The 19293-nt window shown below is 41.0% G+C and overlaps 1 protein-coding gene across 6 annotated transcripts in view; it reads left to right on the plus strand.

The window, feature by feature from the left end:
* Window positions 1-25: 25 nt before the first annotated feature.
* The window catches only part of LGI1 (leucine rich glioma inactivated 1), a 30959-nt gene continuing 11691 nt past the window's right edge, over window positions 26-19293 (plus strand). The window contains exons 1-4 of one of the 6 annotated variants that reach the window (XM_067000987.1): window positions 15421-15728; window positions 16930-17074; window positions 17193-17259; window positions 18647-19096. In XM_067000987.1, the coding sequence (XP_066857088.1) occupies window positions 18906-19096 (191 nt within the window). In that variant the 5' untranslated portion in view covers window positions 15421-15728; window positions 16930-17074; window positions 17193-17259; window positions 18647-18905. Of the gene's footprint in view, window positions 138-192; window positions 2450-15420; window positions 15729-16929; window positions 17075-17192; window positions 17260-18646; window positions 19106-19293 lie in introns of those variants that run through there. The other 5 variants (XM_067000985.1, XM_067000986.1, XM_048069330.2 and 2 more) reach the window with 5 other exon arrangements.

Below are 19293 nucleotides of genomic sequence, written 5' to 3' on the forward strand. Positions count from 1 at the left end.
AGGGCGAGGGCGAGGCGCGCCGGCAGGGGAGGGGAGGGGAGGGGAGAGGCGCTCATCATGCTGAGGGGCGAGGGGAGCCTCCCCGCCCGGGATCCCGGTGCACGGCCCCGGCTGCGCCCGCCGCCGCCTCGGGGAAGGTAGGACCAGCCCCGACGGGTGCCGCCCGGCTGGAGGGGCTGGGGGGGGGGGGGGCTCGGGGCGCAGCGGGGCCGGGAGCGGGCGAGGGGGCGCCGGGCCCCCCGCTGCCTTTTCCCGGGGGATAGGAGCACCGGGGCTGGGGTGGCGGCGGCGGCGAGGGCCCTGTGGGAGGGCTGCCCGGCTGGCCCCGGCCCCAGCCGAGCTATCGCCCGGCAGCGCTGCTCCGCCTGCGTGTGCTCCCCTGGCCTCTCCTGCTGCGGTGCGGTGCGGCGGGCACCGCCGCTGCACGCCCGGCGGTGGTGGAGTTTGGCCTGAGGGAAAGGAGCTTTGCACCCCCGAAGTGTTCTCCAGAACTAGCTGGGAAATGCCGGTGTCCACCATTAAGTGGTCAGTTCCAGCAAGTAGCTGTCAGGCGGCTGATACTGTTTCCCATCAAACGTTAGGACGCACCATACTTGAACCAGTGCGTTGGCTGCTGAGGTCAGAGATGCTGCAATCCATCACAGATACTTTATTCTGGAATATATCAGAGTTCCCAGCCATGCTATTGATTCCCGGAGTCTTAAATCACAGCTATACTTCACACTGGAAAATTTTTGAAATTGAAGTACTACTTTCATTGTTACTAAAGAAAACGTTATAGGGAGTTCCTATTATATATTGAAGCTGTCGCACACCACAACGTTCAGGGTACCTCCTTATCTTGGCTACTGAAATTCAGCTTCAAAAGAGGGGTGTTTTTTCTCTTGCTCTGGTATTTTTGTCACTAATTATGTTACAGCTCTGGAAGGGACCTAAAGGTGGTGTCCCATGGAAAGGATCTGAGTGCCAAGTGTATGTGGCACTCACTGAGTGTATGTGGCATGCTGCTGAAGCCCCGCTGAAAGTGGCCCATTTCCTCTAAAGGGCAGAGACTCTCTGTTGCAAAAATGGAATTATCCTAGTTAATAATTTAAATATCTCAAAATAAATAATGTATACACACAAAGCTGTAATAGCAGGCGTATTCTTTTTGTTTTTCCTCTCCTACGGAAATGGCAGACTGCTTTAGTATGAATGAATCTTGACATGATTCTGGAAACTGGGCCAACATATCATTGATTATGCACTTTGAAGAACAGTGGGAAAGGTAGAGAGAAGATCTACAATTCTTGAATCTCTCATCATTGTACTGTGGCCACAAAGGCCTGCATATAGAAAATATAAACTTTCTGGAACAGGAAAATTCTCTAGAGAATCCAACTATAGCAACTGTTGTAGATGCTGAAGTTATTTTATATGCAGTTTTGGTGAGAATAGCAGCTAGATAATTTCATTTTACTGTGCTATACTATTCTGATGTCTGCCTGGCTTTAAAACATCCCAATGCTGACTGCTTTTTATATGCAGGCTACAGTAAGCTACTTTACAACCTGCAGCTGGGTAAGTGGATCAGAAACAGCCTGCTAAATAGATGGAAAGTTGAAATTGGGCCTGTCCATAGTTCTTTGTATATAGATTATAGCTCGATCTTATGGGAGTATTTTCATAGTTTTAACCTTGCATCAATATGCTTTGACACTAAGAAGGACAATTCTCTCATCAGATTCCCAGAGGACTGAAAGATACAGGGGAAAAGGGCAAAAAGGTGGGCATCACTTCTTGGGGGGTGGGAGGCATTACAGCTTTAAAGTGGATTTCAATAATTCTATAACCAGCTCTTTGCAGCACAGTTTTCAATTACGGGTAAATCAATCTGTGAGTTAGCTGCTGCTGAAAAGCGCGTTCCTTTTCTCAAATTGGCACTAGTGTTTGTCTGACCACTTCTGCTGAACTGCAGTATTTAATTTGCTGCTAGTCTAGCTCCTTTGACACTCCTGCTGTGGCATCTGTTGAGTATCAGTGCTGGTGCAAAAACAGGTTAGGAATGGAAGGATGGGACAGGAGTGAAGGGGAAGTTGAGCTACGAGGGCGGCCCTTTCAGCAGCAGCTCTATTAAATCAGCAATAATGTGAAACTGTACTCTTAAATTGCAGTAGCCCTGAACTTCACGGCCCACGAGGAATACAATATCACTGTAGTTGTCCTTTTACTCCTGACCTAAATCTAGAATTGGGTTAAGATGAGACCCACTGTATCCAGAAAGCCTAAGTCATATATGGTTGTAAAACCTTCAAGAAGTAAATGTTTTCAAGTTTTCAAATCACTGACATATTCTTATACAACGCTTATCACTCAATTTTCTGACAGCTTAGTGTAACAATTCCATAGAAAGTTCTGGGAAGAATAAATGGAAATTACTGTGAAGCTGGGATATTCTTAATAATAGAAGGTAATGTCCATGATTCTGAAATACTCCTAAGAGTTCTTCAGCTTCTCTGCTTTCACTCCTTCTTCCAGGTGCCTATGTAATCACATCACATTATGTGGACCATGGAGATAGACTCAGTATGAAAAAAAAAGAAAGAAAAAAAAAGGCCAGTTTCATTTAATTGAATTTGCCACTTCTCAGTCATTCAAATTCATTAAATTGGTGGTAAAGCTGCTGCTAACACAACGAGATTTATGAATAGATATTGACTCATGTCACTTGTGCTGAAGGGTGAAAGGTGAATTTTAACATCTGGCATGTGCCTTTCTGTGTTCAGGGCAGACCTCTGAACTTGCTGTGGGGGTAGCATTATGCTAACTTAAGCAAGCTGTTCACTTATTTATTTAATTCTGCCATATTTTTTTGAGGAATACTCTTATCAACATGTATGTACTAAAAGAAGGTACTAAATCATGGAGATGCAGAATTCACAAGGCTATACCTGATGTACTTGTTGAGCTGTTCCTAAAAGTTTTTTTGGTATAGGAGTTTCCACAGCCTAAATAGCTGAATCTATTAACCTTTAAAGTATATAGTTTTTTTTTTCCTAATATGTAAGACAAATCTCCCTAGTTGCTACGTGAGATAATTTTAATGCCCTAAACCAGTTGATACAGAAGGCAAGAATTGATCTGCATTTTTCTCATACATCTTTATAGAGACATATATGCCCACAGTCTTCTCTTTTTGAAGCTAAAGAAATGAAAGTACCTGTCCATATAGGATAAATTTTTGAGAACTCTTATATGCTTTATTGCTCTTCTTCAGACTCGGATTCCTCTTTCTGTTTTTAAGAAACACTAAGCGCATCTATTTAATCCTTAGTAGCATTTAGCCGGGACAATTACCCCAACCTTCCTCCAGAAGATTATTGTCTCCTAAGGTCTTCTGCTAAGGTTGTTTATTCTCAAAAGCCTCTGATTTATTTGGTCAAAATTAGTTTGGTTAGCTGATTACAAAAAATGAGATATTTGGTACCTTCACTGTTTTTTAATGATGCAAATCAGGCAGCTTTGCCAGTGTGCCAGAAGAGGCAGCTACCACAGGTATAGAGAGTGAGGGCAAGGCAGTCTCTGCCAACTGTATCCATTATAAGACCTGTTTCCAGAGTATATACATTTGAGATTGATGTGAGAAATTAATTCAGAAACAGCAGAAGTATTAGTAATGTTCAGATTTATCATGTCTAATCTTTCCTCTTTCTCCATTATGCCAGTTACTTTGTTGAAAAATGAAGAAATGAGACTTTCTAACATTAGTTGATATCAGCACCTTCCTTCATTCTATGTATGTGAAGTTGCCAAATCTTTTATTTTCATATCTTCATAGTACGAACCATTTCATGGCATCTGTCATGTTCCTGATTTTCATCACTTTCTATTTGAAGTCCCCTAGTAATTTGTAGAAAAGCAAGCAGAGCTAAAAATACACATTCACGTGTGCCAGTAAAATTACATTCAGTAAGTGCAGTCTGTTTCATTTAACGTGTACCTCTGTACAACTTTAGGGATGCACCGTGCCTTCCAACAAGCCCCAGCAAGGTATGTAGTTAAGTCACAGCTGACTCACAAGCCCAAGACTTCCTAAGGAACAGGGAAAATCACTGGGGCTGTGCTGAAGCGTGGTGGCTTATACTCACCAGTTCCCATGACAGGGTTTGGTCATTACAGACTAGTCATTAAAGACTCTTGTCATTCTGTGATGATCTAAAGATCATGTAAAGGAAGCAGATTGTTGAAATGCACATTTATTTTGTCAAATTCAGTAAATGTTATGTTCCACAGTCTTTTGCCATATAAAGGATGCGTGACTTGGAGTTTAACTAGCCACTAGATGTCAATGTTGCTGTACTAAAAGGCAAGTGAAGTTTCATTTGTTTGGCTGATAATTTACTCAATAAAAGCACTTCTGGATTTGAATTTATTTCTTGTATAGAGTCTGTTACAAAAAATACCATGGGCAAACCTGTGCTTTGTCTTTTATTTTGAGAGCAGCTGTGCTGTTTTGTGCTTTTTTGGAGCTGCAATTACCATTTCAGTGTGTAATCATTGTTAGAAAAGTGCCTTTGAAAAAATAACATGATTGTTCATAAGTTTCCTCCCATGTTCCAATACCCCAGATCTTTGTATAAGTGACCAGAGTCATTTGTATCGTGTTTAATTTGTTAATAGGGATAAACTAGAGATAATAATGTATCTAATCCTGTTAAAAGATCAGTTTTTCTAAATTCCAGTTATTGGTGGCAATTTTTCACTTAAGTATTCCTGATTAATACCATTGGAGACCAGGGTCAAATACACCATGTACAGATAGGATTTCTATAATACTAAGGCTTCCAGTCTGAAAAACAATTTGGAAAACTTGGTTCTTTTGAAAATCTGGCCCTGATTCCGTAAAACCTGAAGGTGGCAAGGAGAATTTGACCCCCAGACCTTTATTCTAGGCTCCTGTACTCTGGGGGTGAGCAGATCACTGCAAACTTTCACAACCCCTTGTTGCCTGCTGCACTGTCAGACTTGTAGCTGAGGCACTGGTTCTGTTGGCCATCTCCAGAGCATTCACTTTGAGACCAAAGTTTGGGAATTAGTTCTGTAAACACTAATGCAAAGCTCAAGAGGACAGTACGCATGTCAAATTCTGGATTAAGCTCAAAGGGTTTTATTTAAAATGTTTTTTAAACTTTCATTTGATCTGAAAATCTTCAAGAAGCAAAATATGAAGAAATTTCACCCTGATTCTTAGCCAATCAATTTGGTAAACAGAATCCCAGTTTAGGCCACATTGTTACAAAATACAGCTTCACCTGATCTATGCCATCAGCTCCAGTTACTTGGATGCACATGAGGCCTCTCCATTTCAATCACAATTCATAAAATGTATTTGTTGTTACTGTTGGCTGAGTAGCAACCTTATAATCTTCATCATCATAGACTGTACTAGTTTAAGTCATGCTCATGAGCCCCCTTTGATAGTAGCATCGCTTACACTCTTAACATGCTAATGGATCACAGCCATATGAAGTACTATGACTTTTAATTTCTAATATCTGAGTTTTCTCAACTATGAATGCAGAATTATGTAAGAATCTTGTGATATCTTGAAAACCAGATTGTCTCAACCTCAATTCTGTTGCATTTAAGGGAAAACTCCTAGCAATAACCTAGATCCTAGAATTTCTGTGAACTTTCCAGAACCAAAAAATATCATTAAACTAGACCACAAGCTCTTGTTAATATGTGTATTGTAAATAATACCAGTATGGCCCTGTAAAAACTAAGTTATTCAGTTATGGAAATCATAATAAACAGACTTTCATCAAAAAATAATTATTAGAAGCAACCTAATGTGTTATCTCTACAGATTTTTTTTTTTTTCCAACAAGTAAATAATTTTACCTAACAAATCCCTTAGAGATACATTACGTAGACTCCTGTCTGCTGTCCTTTAATTGGCACTGCTACTGCCCCGTTTGCTGTGTGGCAGGTGATTTTGGTCTCCAGACCTTACAGCCCAGCAGCTATGCTGAGAACAGTTTGCTTTAAGACTTCACGTGCTTGTAGGCATGCATAAACAAGTACAGTCACCTCAGTCTGTTAGGAATTTAATTAAAAAGTAATTATCAGTATGCACAAAATACTTTTCCTTAGTTTTATCAACCTGCATTGAAATAAGTGGAATACAGGAAGTAACTCCTCCAGCGTGTTCCAGTTTTCACTCAAGGAGATTTTAGAAGTGTATTATGTTTAAAATCCCCAAAGTATGAGCATTTTCCTAAGAGAGCAAAGAATGCTTAATCCTACTTCTATGTCTAGATCTGTTATGGTGGAAAGTGACTGATGGTGTTCATATACATAAATCAAAGAGAAAGGAAAATCTGTTCTTCCAGTTTGATATCAGTTATTACATGAGGGGGAAATGAAAGAAAATAAGAAGCAAGAGATAAGGAAAATATTGTAAAGTGGAAATTAAAAAAAAAAGTTAATAAATTTTGTTCTTTCCTACTAGATTTATTCCATGAAAATAAAAAGAATGTGAGCAAAATCGCAGCCCATGGCAATTGTAAATTATAGTGAAAAATGTATGTATTCCCTTGCTTCCTGATAACGTGCAATTTTGTGCATGTCTGCCATGTATATGTATTCATTAATAATTTACTTACTGTGATAATTGAGGAAAGGTACAAATCATTTACAGTTGAATGTATGGAATCTAAAGACTCGTATATAAAAAGGTGCTGACAAGCTGCTATCTTCTCAGTCATAGAAGCAGTTAAGCACTACTAGTGTGCCTAGCATTACAGAAAACCTGGAAAAGAAGGGTGCCTCGGGGCCTGCAGTCTACATTATAATTTAATAGAGGAATAAGGCCTCATTCCTGCATATGTGTTCCAGAAAACACCAGTACTTTTAGAGATGTGTTGCACCTTAGTTTAACCAAATGTTGAGATCTTAATCCAGGAATCAAGAAGGCCAGTTTTGCAAAATATTCTGTAACCGGTCAGGCATGTTCATCACAGGGTTTTCAGTGTCCTAAAGCTAAGAAAATAAAATATTTGACAGCGTAGATGATTTGCAACATGCAGTGGTTAGCGAGTGTTTGGAATCACACCGATAATAGACTTTTTTTTTTTATAAGAGAATGTATAAGAGCATCATAAGGCATAATGAGGACAGAAGCAACCCTCATTCCACCTTATGGTTTCAGTGGGATTACTTCCATAGTAAAGTAAAGCAGTATAGTAACTGGATGTAGACGCTGATAGTATCTGGGTTGAGGTAATCAACAGCTGACCATTTGGTGGAAAATGAAGGATACAGGGATATAAAGACTGCACTCTGTGCAGTGAACTAGAATGAATCAGTGAAAATTCCTTTTTAACTTTTTTTTTTGATGAACATGCTTGTACAGTACTAATGTGAGACCTCATTTAATAATGCCACTAGCAACTGTACTAGAAATGTCCTTTCGTTAGTAGAAATATACCACTGATTGCCAGTTTTGGAAATAATAGGGGTTATATTTCAAATTAAATACAATTTTGTGTTATTTAATCACAAAGATCGTTCAGACATCAAGTACTGAAATACTATCTGCCCTTCTATTGAAAGTATTTCCAGGATACTATTCATTTCATGCACCTAAGTAGAAAGGGAAGGATAGCTCTCCTAAATGGGAACAGTTAGTCTAACCTAGTTACAAATATCGAATTATGTTACTTACAGCCAGCAAACGTGACCTGTGCAATATCCACGACTATAAAAATTACATGAAAAAAATTGCTGAGGAAAGTATCTATAGTAAGTAAAAAGAAATATTCAAGCTTGCATCTTGGGGGAGATCCTGCTATTTGCTGAAACCACATTCAATTTGCAAGCAATGTATTAAAATGTTAAGAGTTACATATCTTAATGACTGGCTTTCTTGAATGGAAATAAAATATAACCACATGAAAGATGAAGGTCAGGAATTCAAGTGAGATTTGAGTGAGACACCATTTTCTTTAGAATATAATGAAATTTTCTCACAAGTCTGTATTCTACTGTCCTCAAATATACAGTTCTTCAAAGATGGAATGTATTATTTAAAGTTTATTAGGATCCATTTTAATACATTTTAAAATCTTGTTTTAGTCAACCCTTGCCACTCTTTCCTTGTACAATAGCTTTTATTTGAACCTCAGCCTTAACAGAGTCAGTATTCAGCAAGTTTCTATAATCTGAGTCGCTTAACAAAAGGAAAACATTATTTTGACTACCTCATTTAACTTTGGTATGGTTGTAATCCATCCACAAGTTTTAAGAACTTGGAAAATTTGTATTCGGAGATTAAACATTAAATTTAGTTCCTAATATGGGACTCCTGAAGCATACATAGCCTTTCTCTTTCAAACAGTTTTATGTCAAGCTTCAACTTTTCACTGTAATTTTTTAAAATCACGTAATTGTGGAGAAAGTTAATGTAGCTGAGTAAGATTACGGTTTTCTGTATACAGAAATGAACCTGGTTTATATGTGTTTGGGAGCTAATGGATACCATGGAATAGAAGTCCTTTCAGTTTTTCTGTTTTGCCATATTTCTAGGTAGTAGTTACTTTAATGACCAATATTTTGCTTTCCATTCTTGGCTGCGACTTGCCCTGTAATGCATCTATCTTGCCTTGAAGTTCAAGATAAAGTTGTTATCACTTGGAAAGATTTACCACACGATGAAAGAACACTAAGTCTCATTCAGACACTCTTTTACTTCATTAATTTGATCTTTGTCATCCTTAAGGGATGCAACCAGAGATAGTCCACCAATGTCCAAAAACGACTTCTAAAGGTTTGACAAAATAATATTTTCTATAATTCCAAAACTTTTTGTTGGCTGAATTTTGAAAACTTAGGTTTCATAACCCGAACAATCAAATGACACTTATCTATAGCGCACTTGCAGTGTATGATCTGGATAGTTATGTGTAAGCAGTTTTTCATTTGCATTATCCATTAAATTTTAGACAGGGAGGTAACTTCCAAAATTAACATTAGCTTTGTCAGCATTGCCAGAGGACACACTGCCAGAAGTTCAAAACAACAGTATGTAGTGCAATTTTTTGATGTGGTTTTATTGCTGTCTTGAAGGTAATCAAACAGCTGATGAATTGTCATCCTTTCAGCTCTCTGTTAAGAACAACTGGCGAAGCATTTTGATAGTTTCTGACTTGGAGACGTCAATGCCTGCAGAAAAATATGCCCTTAAAACAACATATGAAATTGTTATCCCAATCTAAAAAGAAGCTATTGTGCTATTAATATCTGCAGGTACTGTAGTATAGTGATCTAGCAGTACAGTTGGAAAAACAAAGCCTTAACACTCGAGTCCACATCCGTGATTTGTGTTTCAGATTTGCAGTTCTGTGCAGTCTTAGAACAACGTAAATATCCCCACCTTGGAGCCTGAGTGTCTTTATGAAAGGGCAGCAGAGCCCAGGTCACAGACAGTAACACAGCCCCACCGAGCCACAGCCACGTGGGTCCTCCCTATCCTCGGCAGAAGGATTGAGCTGCTTCCCGACATCGCCCATTCTGAATCTATAGCAACCCTCCTCTAATACGTGAAGCTATTTTTAGCATCAGGGCAGCCTTGAAAACAGCAGGTAAAGCATGAAAAGAATGAATAAGTGGTTGTGGTGCTTGCCTGTGAATAGAAGCTATATATAGAAGAGCTTGCTTGCTCTCTAGAGAAAGATCTTAATATATATAATGCATCTATGAAGGGAGATCTGCCTCGCCCCGAGCGGAGGTGGAAGTGTCAGAAGCATGCAGTAGAGCATTATTACTACTTCTGACCTGAACAGTTACCTAAAAAGTCAATCTTTAAGATTTTTCTGTTTAAGAAGATAAATTGTTAATGGAATCAGGTATCTTGGATTCACTTTTTATTTGCAGAGAATGCACAGCGTTCATTTCCCTGAGTGAAGAGCAAATTAAACAGCAGGAGACTATGTGCAGCTCCAAGCTCTTTTCAGCCAACACTTGCTCCAGGAAGTTCTCCAGAGACTTTTCTCAGGATCCTCTTTGCAATGCCTAGGGTCCAAAATCTCTCCTTGTGTGATGTTCCTGCTGCCTTCTTTCTGAATTCCCACTCCTGTTTTCTTGTCCTTTTTGCTTTCTCCCATATTCATCCTTTTACTTCAAAACAATGCTTAGGAAAAAGCCCCATGTGCCTTTGTTTAATCAGGAGTGTGTGCCACTTATTTAACTGGGGAGCTATATTGCTTCATAAAGGAGCTTATTACTTCTTCCTGATGTATTATATTAATACTGGGAATTAGGCCCTCCAGTTTTAATGTCTCTTTGCCTAAATCACAAGGGCAACAACAGTGGAAACTTGCAGCTGCCTAACAGTGATTGCTGTCTAAAAGAAAGTCAGCTGTATGGCATTTGGATGTTTGTCTTAGGAAAGTGATATATAGGAAGCATTGTAAGTTCAAAATCTGAACGTCTTAAATATTATGCACAAAGTAGGGAAAATCCTTTAGCTTCTGAGCAGTCATAACTAAAACACGTATCCCTCTGTAGAGCTGAAAATTACATTAAAAATTACATCCAGTTCTTAGATGCAGTGTTTTGTTGGTTTTGCTTTCCCACTGCAGAGGGAGAGCCAGGCAGCCAAAAGAGCAAATCCTTCCTTAAAACTGAGGAAAGAGCACGTTGGCATACAAACAGAGATGTGGCAGGCTTCTTCAGTCCTCCAAAGTCTCCTCAGCAGGGGGTTGCAGCTTGGATGGAAATGGAGCAGGGCATTCAGCTGGGTGCTGTGTCGTTTTTGATGGAGAACCTGCGCTGGGCTCTGTACAGCCACAGTGTGCCCACCATAGTGTGGGGTAGAGTGGACCGTCTAACAGTTGAGGTAAAAGGGATTATTTCTTAGGGAAATAAGGTATTTTTTCAAATTTCTTGAAGTGTTAAAAACAATAAACACTTCAATAAGATACACTTGTGGAGCTATCAGCAACAAGCCCTTAAGATGTTTCAGCACTGGTCCAAATCCCAGCTTTTCGAAACATTTTGATTAGCAACCATAAAACAGTAATATGTGTTTGATGAGGCACATCCTTCTCATTGTGCAATTCATTATGTCAGCGGCATTCCAGCGAGGCTTTTACTTGAACTATTTGAGTGACTTCAGTAGGGCTAAGATTTCTTCCATTGTGAATTATTCAGGACTTAGAAACCTCCTGTTTTTAATCTCTCCTCAAAAGCCCGTTATCTCTGCCATGTAACAAATAAATTTCCGATGTACATTTAAATAAAAAAAATCAGTTACATTTTTCTTTCTGCAAAATGACAAGGAAAATTAAATACAAGCTTATAAAGATTAGAATAATTTTACGGGGACTCAATGCCATGAAAAAAGTACAGAAGGGCAATGTAAGATAGCACAGGTCAAGGAAAGGATTTTATAATGTGCCGTCTGTTTTTAATTAGCATCTTGGCAGACTGGAGGATCTCAAACATTTTTCCATGAAGAAATGTATTATAGGCTTTTCTTGCTGCCAATTAAATGGCATTTAGCTGCAGTGACAGTGGTATGTTGTTTTGGGTCTACAGAAAGCACTTGCTCACACTAGAAAATCTGGGACATTGTGTTTCGGATACAGGGTTCTTACTGGACTGGATTTTCTATCACTCTGCATTTTCAGTGTAGGCATGAAAGATACCTCCTAGGGACAACTGCTGATTTCATAAATAGTGCGACAGTGAGCTGTGGAAGGCAACAGAACCAAGAGGCCGTGGAAGAGTGGGGAAGAGAGAAACCATCCCCTTACAGAAAGTGTTGCATAGAACTACATTCTTAATATCACCATGCCATTTCCTTCAAAAGTCATGAGACCATTTCCAGTTATAAATTAACTGTAGATTTTCTCAGTTGTATCACACTTTTAATGTCTGATCAGGCCATGCAGGGAAAAAGACGGTAGCTTGCATATTTGAACATGACTTTCCCTCTCTAAGAGGTTCCTATAGAGGGCACTTCAATCCTACAGCAGGACACACATTAGGTATGACCCTGATGCCAGTTCCATTGCAGTGGCTGGGCATTTTGTCTGGCTGAAAAGTGCCCCCTTTCCCAGCTGCCTACGTGAGGTGTTGATCTTCCCAGAGTATAAATAAACTACTGGCAGATTTTCTTGAAAGTTCTACTGAAAGGTTGAGAAGATGCAGAAAGTGCACATTCTGCAGAAAGTGAAAACCCAGTGTATTATTGTCTCCTTTCTTAATACTTCTCTCTGTATGAGGTTTGGTCTCAGGTCCACGTTTGCATTGTGCTCTCTTTAGCTCTTGAACCATTTGCTGGTTTTGTGTCCATCTCCTGTCTCCCATCTCTACATATCCACTGTCAGTGTTTTCAAGGCAAAACACATACAATAGAGATGAAGGAAGAATTGTTTCATTCAGGAGGAAAGTGGCTAGTATTTGGGAGAACCATTGACTCCATGCTTCTGGATTGCATGCTGCAAAGCATGGTGCTCTGTAACCGACCTCCCAAGCCTTTTAAACACCTGAGAAAGCAACTGGTCCTACTGTGCTGGGAAACAGAAGGCATGAGCTGGGGAAGAGCTGAGCAACACCAGCTCTGGGATTCGTACAGGCATCCAGTCCCATTCAGAGGAGCAGGAATGGACAGCCCCTAAGGGAACTGGAAGTGGAGGGTGAAAAAATAACAGGTTTAATAAGGTTTGTGAGGTCTCCCTCACAGAGAAGGGCCAATCCAGGATTAACTGAGGTTATGTACATGTCTCACCTGAAGGATGGTTATTGTTTTCTTTCTGTTTGTTTTGTTCTTTTTCTTTACTTACATAAAATAAAGGTACTGAGCTGAGGTGGTTATGAAGGAAGGCTGAGAAAATTGCGGATGTTCAGCCTGGAGAAGAGACGGCTCCAGGGAGACTTCATTGCGGCCTTTCAGTACTTAAAGGGGTCTTATAAAAGGGATGGAGAGGGACTCTTTACTCAGGTAGATAATGATAGGACAAGGGGGAATGGTCTTAAACTAAAAGAGGTTAGGTTTAGATTAGACATTAGGAAGAAATTCTTCACTGTAAGGATAGTGAGGCCCTGGAACAGGTTGCCCAGAGAAACTGTGGATGCCCCATCCCTGGAGGTGTTCAAGGCCAGGCTGGATGCGGCCTTGTCCAACCTGATCTAGCAGGTGGCATCCCTGCCTATGGCAGGGGGGTTGAAACTAGATGATCTTTAAGGTCCCTTCCAAACCGAGCCGTTTTATGATTCTATGATTTGCCTGTCCTGCAAGATAGTCAGATCAGCATGAGCAGTCATCCAGAAGAACATTTAAACAAACTTAACATTATCAGTATTGTCAATAGCAGCTGTTCAAGGACTATAGACTATGTCCTTAAAATTTTGTGGTACTAGTTTAAAAGTCATGTGATATCTAAACATAGTACATTTTGAATGCTCTGCATCTAGCTGCTTAGCCTTTATCCCTCCTGGTTACCCAGGATGTTGGATGAGCTTGCATACATTGCACATCTGTTTGTTCCTTAAAGAATAATAGTTCAGATAACAGCACTTAGCTTGTGAGATACTGTTTGTCATTAGTCAAATTCTGGCCCACCTAAGCCAGTGAGCAGTCCTAGAGCCACCTGTACGCTGACCAAGATACACGCAGCAGAGCAGGTGTCCTGCTTCTGGCCAGGAGAGCTAAGGCCCAGCTCTCTTAGAGGTGGTCATTTGTAACTCCATGGTGAGCTGTGACGGGACCCCTTTATGCAAGGGAAAGGAGGCCGTCCTCTGTGTTCTTCTTTCCCCTAAAGTTGGCAGCAATTACAGTAGCCATTTTTTCAGCCTTTTGACACAGGGATTGGACTGACTGTCCCACTTTTAGACAGGAAGGGAAAAGCAAGTTAGAACAACTTTCCAAATAAAAAGTTTTGGACAACTCTGTGGTAATTCACAAGCTATTCTGTGCTATGAGCTGTTGTAAAGGCATCTTGAGTTTTGTTGCGCCTAACCTGCAGAAGGTCTCTTCCTGGCAATGGCTCTTGGGGCCAGACCCACTGGAAGCATGCTCTTTTCAGAACTATATGGAATCCGAAAGACTTCATTTTGTTTATTGAAAGGGATGGCACAGTGGTAATGTAGCAAGAACGATGTTCTCTTCATAGGGGACTCCTGAACATTGCAGTGTGATTCTGACTCTTGTGTATTTCTGTGGTGAAACACAGAGACTTACCATGGACTTAACACTGAGCAGCACAGTGAAGTTCACTAAGTCTTGCCATTGCTGTCAGTGGATTTTGGATTAGGCCTTGTATGTGCAGGCAGCTCATCCTGAACATGGAAAAGGCAACAAAATTTTCTTAAAATGTTCTAAAAGTAGGATAAAATAAAGGATAACTGTAACAGTATACGTATCTGTAAAGGCAAATGTAGTCAGCATGAAACCACAGGAAGCTTATTAAAATTTTGCCATATGTTGGTAATGAAAACATATTGGGCCAATGTGAATATGCAAATACAACCAGTGGAGCAGAGTTAATCCCTCAAAAATTTATTCAATATTTTAAAAATAATTTTTGGCTCTATGTTATGACCTTTTGTTTGCTTTCCTCAAATATTTTAGCAAACAGGTTTACTCATAGAAGTATTCATATTGTAACCAGATATTCAAGAATAGTTGATAAGAACTTATTTTGAGTAAATAATAACAATAAATGCGTATGTTTGGACTAGAAACCGAGCTGCAAAAGTTATGCTAAATCTGATCAGAGCATGAGCAATACCAGGTAGTGAATACCTCAAATGACAACTAGCAAAAGTATCTTGAATTTTGAATGTCATTTACCTGCACCAAACTTGATCTTAGATGGTTGATTGTTAACAACTATGGGTATTATCAAAGTACCAAACAATTTGGATATAATAGAAATAAATAAGCTATTATTCTTACCATATAGAGTGAATACGTGGGAAATAATTATTTCCCAGGAATTACTTAGCTTTGGTCAAAATTAAAGAGGACAAATATCATAGTGTATTAACAAAGTATAGGAAAGACTAAAATCTCAGTGTAGTGCAAAGATGAATGATTTTCAGCTGTTTAAAAAAAAAAAAAAAAAAAGGCCAAAAATTAAAAGGATCCCACACACAAGGAGAAAGAAAAGCAGGTCCTCGTCTCCAAGCAGCAGACTGGCCTCGTTCCTCGGCTTTTTGTCTTTGAGGGCTTCTTCTCAGGCCTGCTTGAGCTAAAATAAAGGAGCCGAAAGAAAGGGGGGAAGCAGGCTAGGGAGCGGTGGGCGCCTCCGCCGCGCTGGGGAGGCGAGGGCAGCGCCGGGGCCGGGGCCGGGGCCGGGGCCGGGGCCGGGGCCGGGGCCGGGGCCGGGGCCGGGGCCGGGGCCGGGGCCGGGGCCGGGGCCGGGGCCGGGGCCGGGGCCGGGGCCTGGCCTGCGGCTCCGCGTGTTGCCAGGCTACGGGAAGCAGCCGGCAGCAGCGAGAGCCGAGCACAAAAAGAGCAGGGCCCGGTTCAGGCTTGGCAACCAGCGCCGGGAGAGCTGGGCTGTGGGCATGGTCTCGCTTGAAAAACGCAGGCTCCTAGCGTTGGCGTCGGTGTGCTGCTCTTAATACGGTACCAAAGGGGAGTCAGAACGAATAACAACAGCCAGCAGCACGGTACAGGCTTATCGCTGCTCATATGGGAACTTGTCTGCCAGCAAGCACCTCCGTTGTGTGGCGAGGTGAAGATTTTTCTGTTAAAGCATTGCCAAATCGTGAGAAGCACACCTAGCAACACAAGCCAGGCCTCCCTCATCCCTCCTGCTGAACCCGAGCTGAAACCAAAATAAATAAATTTTGACTCGCATGGCACCAACCCAGTGCGTGAAGCACGAGCGAGAAGGAGCTGGCACAGCAGCCCAGCGCCTGTCTGTGGCCAGCAAATAAGCAGTAATGGCACATGTAAAGGGCAAGCCAAGTGTGGCGGTGGCTGGAGAGCAGGTTATGGCTCTGAACAGGCATGAACCAATTTGTTTTTCAACTACTACATGGCAAGAAATGAGATACTCAGCTTGGCACAAAAGGACCCAGGAAAATGTGATTTATGCCTCTCTTTTGACAGAGCCGTTATAAATATTCATAATATTTGCTTTTTTTTGGGGGGAAAAAAGCAGTTGTTTTGGCATGTAGTTTGGAATAGAAAGCTAACTTCCAGGCGGTTCTCTGCACGGGTGAAATTGGAGTCAGGTTACGGCTCTGCTGCAGAATGTGCTTTTGTTACGGAAAAACCGCTATGCTCTGAAGTTTTCATGAGGGTCACGATGTGGCTGGAGTATAAACTGAAAAGAAATGCCTAAGTAATTGATGGTGGATTTCAGTGAATGAGCTTAAGAAAATGCAACATGGGTTTCAACATCAATGGCAAACCATTGCCATGGCAATGGGTAGCTTTGCCAGAACCAAACAAACAAACAACAGCCTTCTTCTCTTTCAGCAAAAAGTTAGAGAATTTGCTGTTCTCACCTCACTGAAGCTTGTGCTTTTGTGCCACAGACCATTTCAGAGGGGCAAAGATGGGGTGCCCTGCTCAGACAAGTACCACAAATCCAGAGTCCTTCTCAGTAGTACACTTATAACATTTCCAGAGCAAGAAGTAACCTTTGTACCCATGGGAAGGTATCAACTTTTGCTTTATAATGATTTCAGTGTTCTAGTTACTGTAATTCTGTACCATCTTCTAATGGAAGATGGAAGGGCTCAGTATTAAAGAAGCTTTGTGTCACTATTTGCAGTCAATCCTGCTTCAGGAGACACTTACTGATACAGAAGATTTTCTTATAAGCAAAAACCTTGGTCCACACTTGAATTAATAAAGGATTTATAAAAAAAACAAACCAGAGAGAGAGAAAGTGTGAGCTGTGCAAGCTGCCCTTTCTTCTGCAGGCGCGGGCACATGGAGGGGAGAGCACTAATGCACAAGTGCAGGAGCCATCTCCTAGCAGAAGCCTTTGGAAGTGGCCCTCTGAAAGCTTTCTGCACATTTTTGAGGATCCCAGGTCCCTCTGAGGATGCAGTCCCTTTGTCTACTGTGAGTTTTGTGGGTCCAGAGCCTCCTCTCAGCTGTGGGGAGACAGATCTCAGCCACAGCCAGGCAAGGAGTCAGTAACGTTGGGGTTCTGCCATTCTTTTTTCTTGCTGCTTTGCAGGCTATTGTCCCTGTTTGCCACCTCACACCCATAGGACCTGAAGTTCCTGCTGGGCATCTATGTCTGGGTATGTGCTAGGGACTTTCTGGTATCATTTCTGAGGAAGGCAGACATGGTATGGTTGTTGGTCTTGTGATTTCATGGCCTGCAGAGCAGGATCAAAGGGACAGAACCAGATGGCGACATGGAATCAGAGAAGTAACCAGCAGCAAAGAGAGAGCTGGTTTACAAGTATCTGCTGGTGAGGAGACAGAGTCTACATGAAGGAGCCAATAGCGAGCATGAATGTGTCAAACTTTCTGTACCATCTGGCTGACCCTCGTAGACTTTGTGATCTGTGTAATGCAAACAGTGCTGTCAGTCTGACAGGGAACGTGTCAAACCTAAGTTTGCAAAACTCTTCTAATAGCAATCCAATATCAGATAAAATAAAAACATCCCATCTGGATTTCCAGCTATTTGGCACTCATTAGTTTTGTCTTACCATTCTTTATATAATAACACTTAGGTGCTGCTTTTCTTAAGCTCCCCATAAAATATTTAATATAGTTTACTGTAAAGTCTTCAGGATGAGGGCTGTTTCTTGCAGAGTATTCGTGCTGCACCTAGCACTAATTTAAATTGCAGCCTCCAGGCAGTATTGTAAGTACTCATTGTTTCCATCAAGATTTGTCCCTATCCTGACACTTTTCAAAGAAAGTCCATTCTTAACTTCGGTTTTAACATAGCCAGTGTTTAACATTTTTTTTAAATCTTAAATGATCAAACCAGTCTGCAGCAAATAAATTTTGAACCTGAACTTTTAATTAATGTTGTCCATTTTGAACAGTGCCTGGTCTGCTTCATTTAACCAGCTCAGAAAACATGTAACAAATAAGAACGTTTTTTTTTCCCTCTTTTTTTTTTTTTTCTTTTTCTTTTCTTAGAAATGCAGTTGGGGTCTATTTTGCATGAGAAAATATTTTGTTTAGGAATGACAGTTGTAGGCATTCTCTCATACATTGTAATATTTTCCATGTGTGGCAGCTTGTTTTTCAGTGGTACAACTATGTGCAATAAAGCTAAGGATAAAAATTAATCTAACAGCTTTCGCAGCAATGCTTTTGATGGTTTCCCTTGATTTCATTTTTCCAGGGGATACTGCCCTCAGTTCTGCTGCTTGCAATATGCGAAGCATAATTCTCAAAGGTTCCTGAGGTTGTAGGGATCCAGTAAAAGATGACAGATCCCCCCCCCGCACACACATACTCCACCCCACACCCACTCACCCACCCACCAGCAAAACATAATGCTGTACTATTTTTGGCAACAGGGAAAGGGCCTCCCTGTGAAAACAGAAAGCAGTGTATTTCTCAGTTACATCACTTTGCAATCTAATGCTGTGTTGTGCTCAGTGTTTTTGTGGTGATGCAAGTCTTTCTTTTTTTTTTTTTTTTTTTTTTTTCTTCCTTCAGCCGGTTGGATTTTCCCCATCTTACAGCACCTCGCAGGTCTCTTCTCTCAGCAGTACGTTGCCTGAGTGAGTGGAAACACACAGATCAGCTGCAGGTTTCTGTCTACAGAAACAGAGTGAAAGAGAAAGAAAAGGGTTGGGAAAGCAGAGACAAATATTGACCTGGACTTATAGAAAGACATCCAATGGCTGAATAAAGAACCCCTGTTCATGTTTTGGGATATTCTTTCAACTGGCTGGAACGAGAGCGGATCAAAAGAATGGGAAATGCCAGCAGACCCTTTAGAAGAATTGCTTATTTCTTATGCCTTTTATCTGTGCTTTTGCTGACTGAAGGGAAGAAACCAGTGAAGCCAAAATGTCCTGCCTGGTGTACTTGTACCAAAGATAATGCTTTATGTGAAAATGCCAGATCTATTCCTCGCAGCGTTCCGCCTGATGTTATCTCACTGTAAGGGCTGTAAGCATTTGGTTATTTAATTTATGATTTAAAATGAACTAGGATGTGTGGTGTTTTCAGTGCATACCGAAGGATGCTTGCTGCAGGGAGTACCTCCAGCATTCAGAATCATCAGCTAATGTGTTAAAATTGTGCTGCATTCTTGAATCCTGATTTTTACATCTCTTTCATCTGTCTGTCTGTCTGTG

Source organism: Anser cygnoides, chromosome 7 (genome assembly GCF_040182565.1).
Source record: "Anser cygnoides isolate HZ-2024a breed goose chromosome 7, Taihu_goose_T2T_genome, whole genome shotgun sequence".
In the NCBI taxonomy this organism is placed as follows: Eukaryota; Metazoa; Chordata; class Aves; order Anseriformes; family Anatidae; genus Anser; species Anser cygnoides.